This window comes from Pinus tabuliformis, chromosome 7 (assembly GCF_031772625.1).
Source record: "Pinus tabuliformis cultivar Carrire ecotype Pingquan chromosome 7, CPIR1, whole genome shotgun sequence".
In the NCBI taxonomy this organism is placed as follows: domain Eukaryota; kingdom Viridiplantae; phylum Streptophyta; class Pinopsida; order Pinales; family Pinaceae; genus Pinus; species Pinus tabuliformis.
Genome location: NC_142293.1, coordinates 518,411,293 through 518,427,319, shown reverse-complemented (window position 1 = coordinate 518,427,319; position 16,027 = coordinate 518,411,293). Strand labels below are relative to the sequence as shown.

Here is a 16,027-nt window from a genome sequence, read left to right as displayed (position 1 = left end):
CTTTTACAACACTAAGGGAGTTGAAAATGAAAGGCACTTTCTCTTAAATTGTCCAGCTTATATTCACATTCTATCTAAATTTAAAAAAAATTGTCACATAAAACTATGATGATCTTAGAACTCTTCCCTTCAAACAAAAAATTCAAAATACTCTTACCTTTAAAAATGAGATAAACCATTTCAACTTTAATAAACATTAACTATCATCATTAACAATTATCTTATAAAATATATATCTAAATATAAATCAAGAAATTAAATATATTATATTTTTGTTTTGATTAAAAAAATCATATTATTAAAAATATACTAAAATATAATCATCATAATCTTCATTTACATGGAATTTTCTCACATAATTTTAAAAGGCCTAGTCTAATTTATAGACGAAATAGACTTTTTCACCAGAATTTAGTAAAACAATTTTTAAAAAATGCGATTTTTTGTTGTTTTGAATGCATAAATGGATTCAACACCTTGAAAAACCCTTGGCACTCCAATTTTGTAGATTAAACAACTTAAACTCAAATTTTTAAAAATCTCCACCAAAATTTTGATTAAAATTAATCATAAAAAATATCATAAAAAAATATTTCTACATCATTTTAAAATACAAACCAAAATACAATTCTCAAAAAAACATACATATGTAAAAAAAAAATAGCATTTAGCTCTTCATCAAATATCATCATTAATAGAAAATGATTGTCTTAACACAAGACATTGACTGTGTTAAGCTTACATAATCTAAAATGAATACAAAATAATCAAATAAATATTAGTTTTGTGTATAAAAAACACAATGATATGCCAAGGTTGAAAAATGGATTTGTCTAAAATCCTTAACTAATCAAGATCCAACACTCATAGATTCAACAACGCAATAAATGAAGCCAGATGCAGGAATATTCTAGCTTTGTTGAAAAAATATAAATGTCTGATCATAACTGTGTTCCATGCATAATACCATGCGATGGCTGTAGTGAAACCTAGCATTATGCCCACCATAACTTGCAATTGGGTATGCACTCCTTCCAGGCTACGTGACCAGGCCTAAAATATACAGATCAATATAATACAATTCCATTATACAAATACAAAAACATTAATCTTTATATGTTATTTTTTTTTACTTAAAAAAAAATTATAATTAAAAAAATTATAAAATAATAAAATAAGGGTTACATAATAGTTGCTTAATTTAAATATAGTTTAATTAAATAAAAAAATAATAAATACAAAAATTTCATCACAAAAATAAAACAATTAATATTGAATGCCATCACTAAAAATTAAAAAATATGATTAATTAATATTTTTATATTAACATACATATATCTTTGTATGTGTTTCATTTTTATGAATATATATAATTATTTATAATTAAATATATTAAAATATGTTTTTAATATAATAATAATTATTTTAAATTGAAAATATGATGAAAAAATTATAATTCATGAAAATAGAAATAATTAAAAAATTAAATAAAAAGGAAATAAAACAAAAATAAATAAATTAGTAACTAATAAAAATTGAAATTACTAAACAACCCATAATAAAACCTCACCCAATCACTTTACAAATAAATAAATTTAAATATAAATAAAAAATAACAAAAATTGAATTTCTAATATTAAATTATAGATAAATACCATATATTTTTAGTAAAAAACAAATTAATAAAATTAAACACTTCATTATGATTATTTTAAAATAAATAATAAATTATAATGTCATCACTTCGAGTAAAAAATTAAAAAAAATAATGTTTCACTTTTGATAAAAACCTTCCAAATAAGGTCTAGCCAGTTAATCTCTATGGCTGCATAAATTAGGGCTTCAAAATTTGTAATAAAACTATGGATTATAAAGTTTTCCGTTGTAATAGCAGACATAAGGATTTTATAGGATATGGAAGGAAGGGGTGAGATTTAAAGTTACCATTTTTTATTCATTTGTATTTTTAATAATTTATATTCTGAAATTTGAAATTATATAAATTATTTTTTCTTAAAATTAAATTAATTATTAATTTTGTTTAAATTTATAAAAGAATTGAAATAAACAAAAAAAAAATATGTTTATAAATATATTATTTATATTAATGAATACCAATTTTATTTTGGGAAATGAAGAACGAGAGAAAATACGTAAGGTTTTTTTTTTTTTTTTTCTCTTTGTTTAGTTATAAAAATGCATATACAAAGGAATGAAAACTTATTGTGGAGTTATATTTTGATATTGTGGCTTGAGTGACTAGTATAGAATTTTCTTTTATCAATCTCACAAAATAACATTCTCAAATGTCTTGCTCAACTATCGAACAAGATAAGATGCTAAAGAATGGAACCCCTTTTCCTCGTAAGAGCCTGGTATGTAACATAACCTACAAGCCATCTAGAGAAAGAGTATGGGGAACCTACCTAACCCTTGATTCAATGCATATTTGAAATCAATACGGAGAGGCCCTAGTGTTTATTAGTCCTTGCCTTGCAAAGGACTATAGCACTCACCTTATGGTCAAAGTCCATTGATCCTCAATTATTTCGCCAAGTTTTTGTAACTTTAATCGAAGTTTAGAGAAAATGTTGAATACTAATAATTTTTCATAAATTCAAAAATAATTTTCTAATTTCTGGAAATATTATTCATAATTTTACATTGGTTAAGCGAGCTTTGATGTGACATAATTCCACTAGTGGAGGGTGATTTATTTTTGGTATTTGTCAATGCCTGACAAATCATTTTAAAATCAATAAAAGGTTAATTTTGTGAGGGGCCATGTACTCTAACATTGGCATGCTTGACACTGCTACAACTATGCCCAATGATGCTAGAACTTACAGGTTTCCAAGTCCCTTACGTAAGCGAGGTCGGGGGAGGGGTGCGAGGGGTTGAACAAATATGCAGAAGAATATTTTATATATTAATTGAATATCAAATCGCTACTATTTTGTTGTGCAAAGAAAGGGTGTGCGGGAAATGCAATAGAAAGTGTGTGCAAAGAATTTGTGTGTTTGGGGGCAAGGTTGTACAAATATGCAAATGAAGCTTTCACTGTGCAAAGGGCAGAGGAGAGGAGGAAGCCTTCACTGTGTAGAGTGCGGAGGAAGCTTTCATTGTGCTTCCTCCACACTCCTTAACAAACCTTATCTCCATGTCTGTTTATCTAATTTATTTAATTACAATCTGAGTTTATCTGTTGTATGTGACTTGCTTGTTGCTCTTCAAACTCTCAATTGCATCTCTTGAGAAACACTTCTATTGCATTTCTTCAGAAGCACTAAGATTTCATTCGAAGTAACACAATGTGTTGAAAATGCAGCAAGGAAATCTAGTTTTGACTTTGCCTTGGTCAAACTAAATTAAAATTCGAATTTCTATTTTAGCAAAATACTTGGATGTAGTTAACTAAGGTGACATAGCTCTTGTCACTCAATTAACTCAATAAATTCAAGTTGGAGACACTTGAGTTCAGTTCTACATTATTGATTGCTAATTTGTAGCAATCTATTTTAGTTAATTTGAGTTATTGTTAGTTTAACTAGTTCTAACTGTCAGAAGAACTAGTGGAGGTCAAGTTGTGGATGTGTAACTTCAACCACACTTAGTGATAAACCAGTTAATTGATCAATTAGCCCAAAATAATTGTTGCATGTAGTGAATTCGAGTTACCCAGTTGAGATGGAGATTCCATGGTAGTGTACAATCAGTTGTAGCATATTCCCATGTGTACATGTGGTGCATGTAGTCATAGATTGACCTAAGGCTATTGCACAATTCCTTGGTGTGAAATTCCTAAAAAAAGGGGCAATTTCCCAAGGGAACAACACAAGGAAATAGGAGCTTGGGAAGACTTGAAATTGACTAAATGTTGGCCAAAGTTAGTTAGTCAGGCAAAGGGATAGACTATACACTTACAGAGTGTGCTTAAGCTTGAGCAAGCATTGTATTTCTTCTCTATTCTCTGATTAATGCAAGACAGTAAGGGGTTTTGAGTAGTTGTTTTCCCATAGATAAATCTTTGTGCATGTGTGGTGTTTCCTTTTGCATGTCTATGATTCTTGTTTTAGATAGTGAATTAATTTCCGCAGTTCAGTAGAGTAGCTTCAAGTCTTGTGATTTAATAGATTTCATTAGTATTGAATCTACACATTAATTTCTACAAGGTATCAGAGTTGGAATCACTTTAGAGAAGAGATTTCAAAGTTGTCATTGTAGAATATTAAAATTTGAAGATCAGAGTTGCGAGTTTTCTTTAAGACTGAAAAGATGGTTTTCAATGGACTCGGGCTCGAGTATGCCTTGGAAGGCACCTCAAACTTTGTTGCATGGAAGGACACGAGAGGCAATATTGGATGATATTGGACTTATAGAATACATCAAGACAGATGTAGCAAAACCCCAAGCATCTGATGCCCAAAATCTTGCTAAGTGGAAGAAAGATGTGGCCACAACAAGGAGAATCATATTGGAGGGAGTTCAGGATCATATTGTCTCGAATCTCCATGGAAAAGAGACTCTGTTCGCGATGTGGAAAACACTGACAGAATTGTTCGAGAACAATAGTGACCACAGGAAGCTGGAACTTAAGGAAAAGATTCGCAGTATCAAGATGCAAAAGAGCGACACAATTCTGCAGTACCTGAGCAGGTTTACACATGTTGTAATGAGCTTGGTGGGGTCGGTGTGATTGCCCCTGAAGAAGACTAGGTATATCTATCCCTTTTGGGCATTCACAAGAGTTGGCATAGCTATCAAGACTCGATAAATGGTAGAGAGATACTACCAAGTTGGGAGCGGTTATGGTCTGATCTAATGCAGGAAGAAATAAGGCGGAACACCAGAGACAAGACCTCATCCGAGGGCAAGGATGAGGAGAACTGTGCCTTGGCTAGAAAGGAAAAGAAAGGGAAGGGGAAGAAATACCAATCCAAAGAGTCAAGGCGGAAAGAAGAAAGACTTCTCCAAAATCAAGTGCTTTCACTATCATGAATTCAGGCACTATGCAACAAAGTGTCCACACAAGAAGGAAAGAAAGAAGACCGCAGGAGAAACAATAGGTGAAGCATTGGCTTCGTAATTTGAACTTAATTTTACCCTCAATGAATGCATGGCAAGCACAATTATGGGTAGTGTGTGGTATCTCGAGAGCGATGCCTCGTTCCACATGACGGGAACAAAGAATTTTTCAGTGACTTGGAGGAGAAGGATCTTCAAATGCACATCGAGATGAGAAATAATGGAAGGTAAAGTGTGACCGGTATTAGTACAATTACTTTTCAAAGGGAGTTTGGATCCCATCTCAAGCTCAAGGATGTGATGTTTGTACTGGGTTTGAAGAAGAATCTAGTTTCCATAGCTGTGTTGGAATACTATGGCTACGATGTGATATTCAGCAAAGGGAAGGCTTTCCTAAGACACATCACCACAGGACAAGTGAAGCAAATCAGGGTTTGAGTGAAAAACCTCTACAAATTAGATGTGGAAGACTACACAACATTGAGCTCAAAAGTAGATAAGGTGCATAGTCGAGATGCCGATGAATTATGGCATAGAAGACTTGGCCATTTGCATCATGGCGCTTTGAAGATCATGCAACAGATTTCTACAGGCCTCCCCAAAGGAGCACTAGAGCAGTGAGATACATGCAAAGGGTGTACGTTGGGGAAGTACACAAAATCCACCTTCAATGATTGGGACAACAAGGCGCATGCAGTCCTTGAAAGGATCCACTATGATGTCTGTGGACCTTTCTCGACAACCTCCACTGCCAAGCATAGGTATTATGTTATATTTGTAGATGATTTCTCACGAAAGTGTTGGATATACTTCATGCAAAAGAAAGACCATACATTCTCCAAATTTGTTGAGTTTAAAGCACTTGTTGAGAAAGAAACTGGTAGGAAAGTGAAGGCTCTCAAGAGTGATAATGTGGTGAGTACATGTCGAACAGGTTTAAAAAATTTTATGCAAAGGAAGGCATTCGATGAGAATTGACAACACCCCATAACCCACAATAGAATGGGGTGGCTGAGAGGAAGAACATAAGTATTGTGGGAGCAGTAAGGGTGATGTTGCATGACCAAAGCCTACTTCTACACTTGTGGGATGAACCATGCAACACATCAGTCTATTTGCATAATAAGAGTTCTCACAGGATTCTTGGCATGAGTACACCAGAGGAATCATTTTTAGGGAAGAAACCAGATGTGTTACACTTCAAGATTTTTGGATCATTAGTTAACTGTCATGTTCCAAGGAAGCAAGGAAAAATCTAGAGCTAACATTAGAGTTGGGCATATTTTTGGGGCACATAGACACACCTCACAACCATCGTGTGTAGTTTCCATCTCTCAAGATGATAGTGGTCAGAAGGGATGTGAAATTTGATGAGGAGAAGGTAATGGGGTGTTCTCTTGAGATGGAGCTTCAGTTGCAGCCTGATTAGGAGATTTTGGCCCAAAGGAAAAACCTCAGGAAGTTGTGTAGGAACCACAAGCAAAGGAGCAAAGAGTGGAGACATCCACTTAGGCTGAAACATCCAAAGAAGGAAGGAATCGAATCAGGGAAGCTGAAAAAGTATTGCAGGATGTTAGAGAGAATGTGGGAGCACCCACATCACAGTGTAGGTAGAGGAGGTCACCAGATCGGTACACTGGATACATGGATCTGATGAGTGAGCTGGTAGAGATAAAGCCATCCTCATTTGAGGAAGTTGTAGAGAAACCAATATGGGTTGATGTTATGGTAGAGGAATATGATTCCATTGTCAGAAACAATGTTTGGGAAGTGGTCCCAAGACCAACAGACAAATTAGTGGTTGGTTCGAGATGGCTTTACAAGGTAAAGCATGTAGCATACATTGGGAGCATAGAGAAACACAAGGCCAAATTTGTGGCCAAGGGGTTCTCTCAGGTGGAGGGAATTGACTATGAGGATACCTTTGCTCCAGTAGCAAGGTACTCATCCATCAAGTCAATTCTAGCACTGTCAGCGCAGATGGGGTGGAAGATCCACCAAATGGATGTGAAGACAACATTCCTCAATGGATTTATTGAGGAGGAGGTGTATATTGAGCAACCAGAGGGGTTTGAGACCTTTGACAGAGATTCACATGTGTGCAGACTCAAGTGAGCATTGTATGGACTCAAGAAAACACCCCGTGCTTGGTATACCAAGATCAATAACTATCTCACCAGTTTGGGCTTCTCCAAAAGTGAAGCAAATGCAAACCTTTATCACCTTGTGGTAGAAGGTAAATTATTGAATATTGTGTTATATGTTGATGATGATGATGAGCAGCTAATCAAATCTTGCAAGGAGGACCTTGTAAGAGAGTTTGAGATGAAGGACATGGGCCTCATGCACTACTTCCTTGGTTTGGAAGTATGGCAAGGTGATGGAGAATTATTTGTCTCTCAGGGAAAGTATGCCAACGAGATACTTCAAAGGTTCGACATGGACAGGTGAAAAGCCATGGAGACTCCTCTAGCAGGAAACTAGAGGAAAGAGGATGCTACTTTAGGTGAAGTAGTGGAGGCTACCATTTACAGGCAGCTTGTGAGTTCTCTTATGTATTTGGTGAACACACTACCAAACATGTGTTATGCAGTTAACCAACTAAGTCAAGCAATGGTTAAGCCTACCAAACTGTATTGGAAGGCAACAAAGCACGTGTTGAAGCACCTCGAAGGCACCATTCGGTTTGTTCTTTCGTACAGACAGACAGAGAGAGTGAAGCGGCAAGGCTTCACAGATGTGGATTGGGTAGGGAGTCCATAAGACAGGAAGAGTACATTAGGAGGGAATTTCAGTGTTGGGTCCGCAATAATTTCTTGGTATAATGAGAAGCATAGATATGTGGCAATCATCTCAGCAAAAGTAGAGTACACGGATGCAAGTCAAGCGACATGTGAGACTATCTGGATGAGAAAGATTCTTGTTGGGTTATTTGGTCAAAAGATGGATCCTACTGTGATTTACTGTGACAATTAGAATTGTATCAAACTCTCCGAGAATCCAGTATTTCATGATTGATCCAATCATATTGACATCTGATATCACCATCTATGAGATTGTGTGCAGAGGGAAATTATGTTGTTGCAATACATTCCGATAGAGGAACAAGATGCATATATTTTGACAAAGGCTTTGTCAAGAGCCAAATTTGAGTTCCATAAAAGCAGGATTGGGGTATCTGATAATCCATTTTTTTCTGAGAGGGAGTGTTGAAAATACAACAAAGAAATCTAGTTTTGACTTTGCCTTGGTCAAACTAGATTAAAATTCGAATTTCTATTTTGGCAGAATACTCGGAGGTAGTTAACTGAGGTGACATAACTCTTGTCACTCAATTAGCTCAGTAAATTTGAGTTGGAGACAATTGAGTTCATTTCTACATGATTGATTTCTAATTTGTAGCAATCTATTTCAGTGAATTTGAGTTATTGTCATTTTAACTAGTTCTAATTGTTAGAAGAACTAGTGGAGGTCAAGTTGTGGATGTGTGACTTCAACCACACTGAGTGATCAACCAATTAACTGATCAATCAACCCAAAATAATTGTTGCATGCAGAGAATTCGAGTTACCTAGTTAAGATGGAGATTCTAAGGCAGTGTACTATCAGTTGTATCATATTCTCATGTGTACAGGTTGTGCATGCAATCAAAAATTGACGTAAGGCTATTGCACAATTCCTTGGTGTGAAATTCCTAAAAAATAGGGGCAATTTCCAAAGGTAATGGCGCAAGAAAATAGGAGATTGGGAGGGATTGAAATTGGCTAAGCGTTGGCCAAACTCAGACAGTCAAGAGAAGGGATAGACTATACACTTGGAGGGTGTGCTCAAGCTTGAGCAAGCATTGCATTTCTTTTGTATTCTTTGATTAATGCAATTTAGATAGTAAGGGGTTTTGAGCGGTTGCTTTCCCCTAGATAAATCTTTGTGCATGTGTGATGTTTCCTTTTGCAAGTCTATGATTCTTGTTTTAGATGCTGAATTAACTTCCACAGATCAATAGAGTAGCTTCAAGTCTTGTGATTTAGCAAATTTCATGAACAATATTGAATCTACACATTAATTTCTACACAATGAAGCATACTTTCGTTGCGATTTATTCCCAAGACCATTTTATGCACCATTGTGGATGACATGTATCATATCATCATCATGATAATCGTAAATAAACCCTCTGAGAATTATTTCTTTGGCCGGATCATGTGACATCAAGTCGGTCAGATAGAAGTTATCGTCATCAAGACTGTTAATCTATCAAGATGTCGAGAGTTATACTTCAAGTTCAACTGTGACATTTAGGAACATGTTTAGAGAGGATATGTCAAGCTGGTTTAGATGAAAAATACTAAATAAACAAAGAACAACGTACATTAACTCGACATTTGTTGTTTTCTTTCGGGGAATAACATGATGCACTAGTTTAGATGACTAATACTTACAAATAAATGAAGAACATAGTACATTGTCTAGACATTTGTTAGTTTTTCTTAAGAATAACATGATGAGCTAGTTTAGATGACTAACACTTACAAATAAACAAGGAACAACTTGCAGTGACTCGACATTTGTTGGTTTTTCCTAGGAATGATGAGAATAACATAGGCAATGCTTTTGAAATTTAAATTATATATTTGAATATATAAATAAATTTAACATAGTAGAAAACCTTCAAATTTTCTAATAAAATCTAAAAATAAATTTTAATCAAAAGAACCCAAAAAGTAGGCTCATAATAGCACTGTGCAAAGAATTGGGCATGAACACCATCATCCTCATCGTGCAACATTTAGTCGCTTGCTAACCTGTTGTGGTAAAAACACAACCCCTCCTCCCCACACCCCGCCCCCATTTTTCACTTAATTCTCATTATGGGTACCTTTGATTGAATCTTGGTCATGTCACTTTCTGATTTTCTGAGTTTGGATTGATTCAATGAGTTTGATCTGTTTTTGTCTTCCTATCAAAACTCATTTGATTTCATTTGGTTGTTTGGTTTGCAAATGGTGCCTAAATGAAGATTGGACATTTTCATTGCCTTGGCCTACTAAATGTATAAAATGTACATTACTTTTGTTTTATAAACTTATTTGTTTGCAAATAATAAACTTTTATTTGTAAATATTAGTTTTATTTTAATTTTAAATCAATTTGATTAAATATGAAAATAGCCCCCGAGACCAAGACCAAGTCTTATATTACAAAGTGGTTTTTTGGTTTATTGATAAAAGCGGAGAAAGACCTATTGAAAAGAATGCATATATCAAATATAATATCTATACTTTGAGTCATCAAGACTTTGACATCAGAAGAATCCTTTTGAGAATCCCCGATATCAAAGTCTGAACTATATTATGAAGAGGCTTAATAAAAAATTTATCCAAAGTTTCGAATCCATTTAATAAAGTGGCTGTAATTCTTTTCATTACACATATCAAAATACATGGATATTGTAATATTAAAGATCTTCGATATAAGCTCCTTTAATATGCAAAATTTGGTTCATAAAATCACAATCTCTGACATATTTTTGTACCCACATTCCACTCTCGCATATCGAAGGTAATGCATATCAGAGATTTCCTTTCGAGACACATTTAAAAAAATCTGATATGGCACTTCGTCGATATTCTGATAGCGATATAACCTACGATCCCCGACCTCTGATACAACACTCCCTCTGATCTTCGATAATCATAACCCTCCAACTTTCGACTTCCGATAATCCACTCACCTTCGATATCCAAACCCAATACACTATTTAAAAGGAGTTCAATAAGATATCGCGTCTACTCCATATCACAACCTCCCAATATCAGTAGTTTTTGTTTGCGCACATCATAAAAATTTCCTATGGGATTACCTCTGATACCACTCAGCTCTTGCCACGTGTATCATCCTTCGGCCGCTATTATATTAATTGAAAATCCATTGATTTTTCTATTGGTTTTGGGCATAGTTAGAGTTTGTTTACAAAGTTTGTTTTACGCCATGGCTAATTCTGTTTTCTGTTATAACAGAGATTTCCAATTAAGGCCAATATTGAAACAGATCTAGTCTATCACCAATGGAATTCCTCCAGATGGTAAAGGGATATTGTAATAAAAGAAAGTTGTTGAATTGGTTGTTCCTCGCATGAAATTTCACCTATTGATTCGAAACAAGTGGGATCATCCTTATCTGCACAAACCAAACTAAGAAATCCGTTCGATTGTGCTCATCTGCATTTTGGTCAGAATTCCAATTAAATCCATCTATGCTATAATTAACTTTGTTGTGGAGAAATTGGGGATTTTTATTTTTTTATTTTTTATTTTTTATTTATTTTTTTATTTTTTTTTATTATTATTATTTTTTAAATCATGTATAAATACCCACTATTGGGTTGAGTTTAAGGAGGATTCGAATATGAGAGAAAAGGGGTAGAGTAATACTAGAGCTTACAACCTGTTTGTCTAGGAGTTGAGACTCATTTTCACTATTGTAGTGAGATCAGATCCATATGTGCAAACATAGAAACAATTTAGAGACAACAGAGGACCTGCACTATTGTAATTCTCTGATGTTTTATGTAATTGATTCATTTTTATAATAAGATTTATTTTTGTAATCAAATGTACAACACTATTGCTTGCTCTATTATTGAAATAAAATCTTCAGATTTCAAATTCATTTATGGAGTATGAGTATGTATGTGGCTTTTCAACACTACTATTGACTGCTTACTGAAACACTCATTTAGAATCTGGTCAAGCTATCTTGCAGGGTTAATCAAAATTTCGAAACTAGAACTTGTATAAGGACATACCATTATCTCCTTGAAATAGCAAGATCACACCAACAATACAATGCTATTGTATGTTCATTATATATCTGATTTTGTAGTGTTTATGTTATAATAGATCAAGATGCTTTGATGGTTCTTTGTTACTGTGTTTCTACAGGTACTCCCTAAGCGGGATAAGTACGGAAAGGAGTTGCAAGCTCTGTGAAGGGAGAGAGAGATCAAGCAATGGATTAAGCGGAAGTTCCAGGTTGGTCCCCTCATCTTTCTCTTATCTATTGTGCATAGAAGAAATCGTTGAATTACTTTAAACTCTTGTTTCTAGGGTAGCTACCAAACCTAGAGGGCTAGTCAATCGAAAAGACACTAGTTTTCCCAGAAACAGTAAGGCATAAGCTCGAACCAATTATTGACTTTCATATTGGAGTTGTAAACCACATTCATCTTTATACTCGATGTGAACATATCTAAATTGTTCCCCATAACTCTCGCTATTGTTAGTGGCCTTGTTAATCTTGACATTTTGTAGCCGATTTCGTTTACAATGAACCACTCCACCTACTAGTCCAAAGGATAATCGAAACAACCTTACGATTCAAACAACTTGGTCCAACACTCTAGCTAAATCCCCTCTACACTGCACTTCTTATACTTATCACGCTCTTAATAATTACTAGAATATAACCGGGGTATCACCTTTAGAAGATAATGGCATTTCCATAGACAACAACATTACTCGTGTGAGAATTGAAACAATGATGTCCATCATTTTGTTTATGCAATGTGGAGTACGGAGGTGCGAAGAAGTGCGATTAGCAATACAAACACACTTCCACACTTTGTATTTTGTTTACGTGGGATAAAAAATAAAGGATTCACATTCTATACAGTTGTTGGGACTAGGAGCCTATGGATTTGTCATTATCTAATGTTGCCAATGGGAAATCACAAAATTAATTGAACCCAACACAACTACCTTCTCTCTTCAATCCTTATTGTTTAATGAATAAAGCAAAACTTAAAAGAGAATTGAATTTGAAGAATTTCAAGTTGAAGCGTACACAAGGCTATAACATGTACGAAGGCAGAAGAGCATCCCATAACATGAAAGTTGGCATAGTGTGCGTAAATAGAAAACCTAAAACTACCAGAGTATAAAATGTGTGCATGTCATTGCCTATGACTTGGACATGAGAAGGCAATGTAATAGAATAAGCTCAAACCCATTATTGATCTGCATATTGGAGTTGTAAACCAAAATCATCTTTATGCTTGGCGTGAACATGTCTAAAACATCCCCTATAATTCTCGCTATTGTCATTGGTCTTGTCAATCTCCACATTTCGCAACCAATTTCGTTTCAATGAACCACTCCACATCCTAGTCTAGAAGAAAATTGAAATAACCTTACAACTTAAACAACTTGGTCCAACACTCAAGCTAAATCCTCTCTAATAATTATTGGAATATAGCTGGGGTATCATCTTTAGAACATAATGGCATTTCCCTAGATAACAAAATGCGTCATGTTGTAATTGAAATAGTAATGCACTTCCTTGGTTTCCTTTTTAAAAACCAATATATTGTTGTCTACATTGAATACTCTTGCTTGTGGGCACACACCATTTGACCACATATACAAAGAAAGACGTGTGAACAAAATGATGCATATATTAAAAAAAAAATCAAAATTTAGCTTTGTGTGATATGACTTCAAAGAAAGTATGGAGTAGTTAAAATGTTGTTATGGAATATTGGAGAAAATGTTAAGGAGAATATACAAATGTATACGATAATTCATATTTACTGACTATTGCTTAATAAGAGTGTTTTTTTGTCACAAAAGTAATACACGGTTTTGCAGGTTTCCACAACACTAGAGTTTTGGCCTAATCAACCAGTTGCTACATAGATCTTCCCACAGATCTCTATAAAATGATGAATTTCTGTGAACCCACAGTGAAATCAATCTCGCTTGACAGAATGGTGACTAGATTTGCAATTTCTTCTGCTTAGGAAACTTAATCCAAGGAGAAGTCAATTACTCTTGAAGGAATGGTTGTTGGTTTTGATAGCTCTTTTTCACAGGTTTCTCAAGTCAAGGTTTCTTACAGTGCCATGCTAAAAGCCAAATTTGTTCTCCTGACAGTTCAAGAAGCTTATGTCATTGATTTTCCCTTGGGGGATGAAACCTTTAGTTGTGCAAAACATTTTTCAGAACAAGGTTTGGTGTGCAGGTTTAATGAGTTTTGGCCGCAACTGGTTGATCTCCATAAGTGGATTTTTTATTCATGGAAACCTCTATTATCTAATTATATGAATATTTACCCTCTGGCTCGAGGTTTTTTTGATCTGTAAATTGTCATGGATATTCCAATGGACAGTTCATCACAACAGATCTCATAATAAAATATTAAAAATGTGGAATTTCTACACTATTCCAGTTTTATTTAACTTTAAGATCTGTAGAATTAATTGTAATTAGTGCATGCATGTGAATGGAAATTATGTAAAAAATTAGAGAACGACAAAAATAATCTCATTCACACACATAAGACACAAAATATGCTCTGGGAAACCCTTTCGGGAGAAAACCTAACTAGAAGGTGAGGCTGATTCACTCTCTTTCTCTGTCTAGAAAATAAGGCTGCAAGTACAAAGAAATAATGCATGTGGCCCATATACTACTATAGTGCACATATCCTCTATGTGTGCTCTACCTCCTATCTCTCCTAGCTATATTTGCTCAACTATGGAACAAAATGCTCTCGAAAGAATGGGATGCCTCTTCCTCCTAATGGCTCGGTTATAACACAACTCGATAGCCTACTAGTGGTTAAGTTTGACTACATCAACTCTTAACTAGAGTTACAATATAAACTTTTCTAGAGTCTTTTACATCAAAAACACGTGGTTAGCCCTTTTTCCATGAACAATGGAGGTTGACACGACATTCTCCCAAACTATAGGTGTGAAAACAGGAAGGTTAACCTCTGAGTGGCATAACTTTTGCATACGAACTCGGATTGATGCGCTTCTTGCATCGTTGGAAAGATCTATGTGTGTAGAATAGAATGGAAAGGTGTTACACCTTAGCAACAAGGTTTTACCCCCAAAAGATGTCATTTGATGCTTCAAAACTCTCCAGGAAGGTTTTAGACCTCATTTTTCCAAACTGAGTCTCGCCCGTAAAAATGGTCCCATGAGTTGATTCCTCCACTTTTTCCACTCCAAATGCATCGAGATAGATGACAAACAATATAATGATCCAATCTAGATCACACCTCCCCATTTTGGGAGGTTTTTTCCCCCAAAATATTTTACTGAATGAGGTGAGGAAATTTTTCCTCCACCTTCTCTCTGGTATACCATTTAGGTTTACCTAGAAGTTGTCCCTTCAACCCAATCTGCCAAAGGTCATGCTGCCCTTGTCTTGTAGTTCTTGAACTATTCTGTAAAACTGTATCTTCTGTCATCTTTGCCTGAGCGTCTGGTGTCAAATCCTCCACATAAGGTAGGACTTGTTCCTCTTCCTGATCTAGCAAGGAAGGTTAATAGAGTTCCAAATTCTCTACATTCACAACTGAGTAAATGCGCATATACAGTGGTAAAATGAGTCGATAGTTATTATTGCCCACCTTTTCCAGTATCTCAAAGGGACCATATCTTAGAGCCCTGATCTTCTTACCAGGCCCCTGCAACTTGACCTTGTCAAATTGTAGCCATACTTTGTCTCCCACCTTGAATGTTTCTTTTTTCTATTTTTATCATGCCTGGCTTTATACTTCTCCTGTGACTTTTGTAGTGTGTCTTGTACTTGTAGATGGATTTGTTTGACCTTCTCTATAATTTTTTCAGCCCTCAAAGCATCTCCTGTAAGATCTTCCCTTACTCCTCCTTGTTACCCATATGCAATCTCCAAGGTGAAGGTGGCACATATCCAAAACAAGTATAAAATGGGGACTTTCTTGTAGAATTGTGGACTGCTTTGTTGTAATAAAGTTGCATATATACCAGATTTTCATCACAAGTTTTAAGATGCTTCCGGTTGTATCCCCTCAGAAGCTGCACCAAATTCCTGTTGACTACTTTTGTCTATCCATATGTATCTGGATAAAATGTTGTAGATCTCTTCAACTTTATGTTCATCTTCTCCCAAAATGTAGTCCAGAATGCACTGAGAAATCTTGTATCCCTGTCTGAAACGATGCTCCTTGGTAT

At 34.9% G+C, this 16,027-nt stretch overlaps 1 protein-coding gene across 1 annotated transcript in view; it reads right to left on the bottom strand.

The window, feature by feature from the left end:
• Positions 1-650: 650 nt before the first annotated feature.
• The window catches only part of LOC149248342 (lipid phosphate phosphatase epsilon 1, chloroplastic-like), a 178,691-nt gene continuing 163,314 nt past the window's right edge, over positions 651-16,027 (bottom strand). The window contains exon 4 of the mRNA XM_089456028.1: positions 651-1,053. Within this exon, the coding sequence (XP_089312154.1) occupies positions 865-1,053 (189 nt within the window). The 3' untranslated portion in view covers positions 651-864. The remainder of the gene's footprint in view (positions 1,054-16,027) is intronic.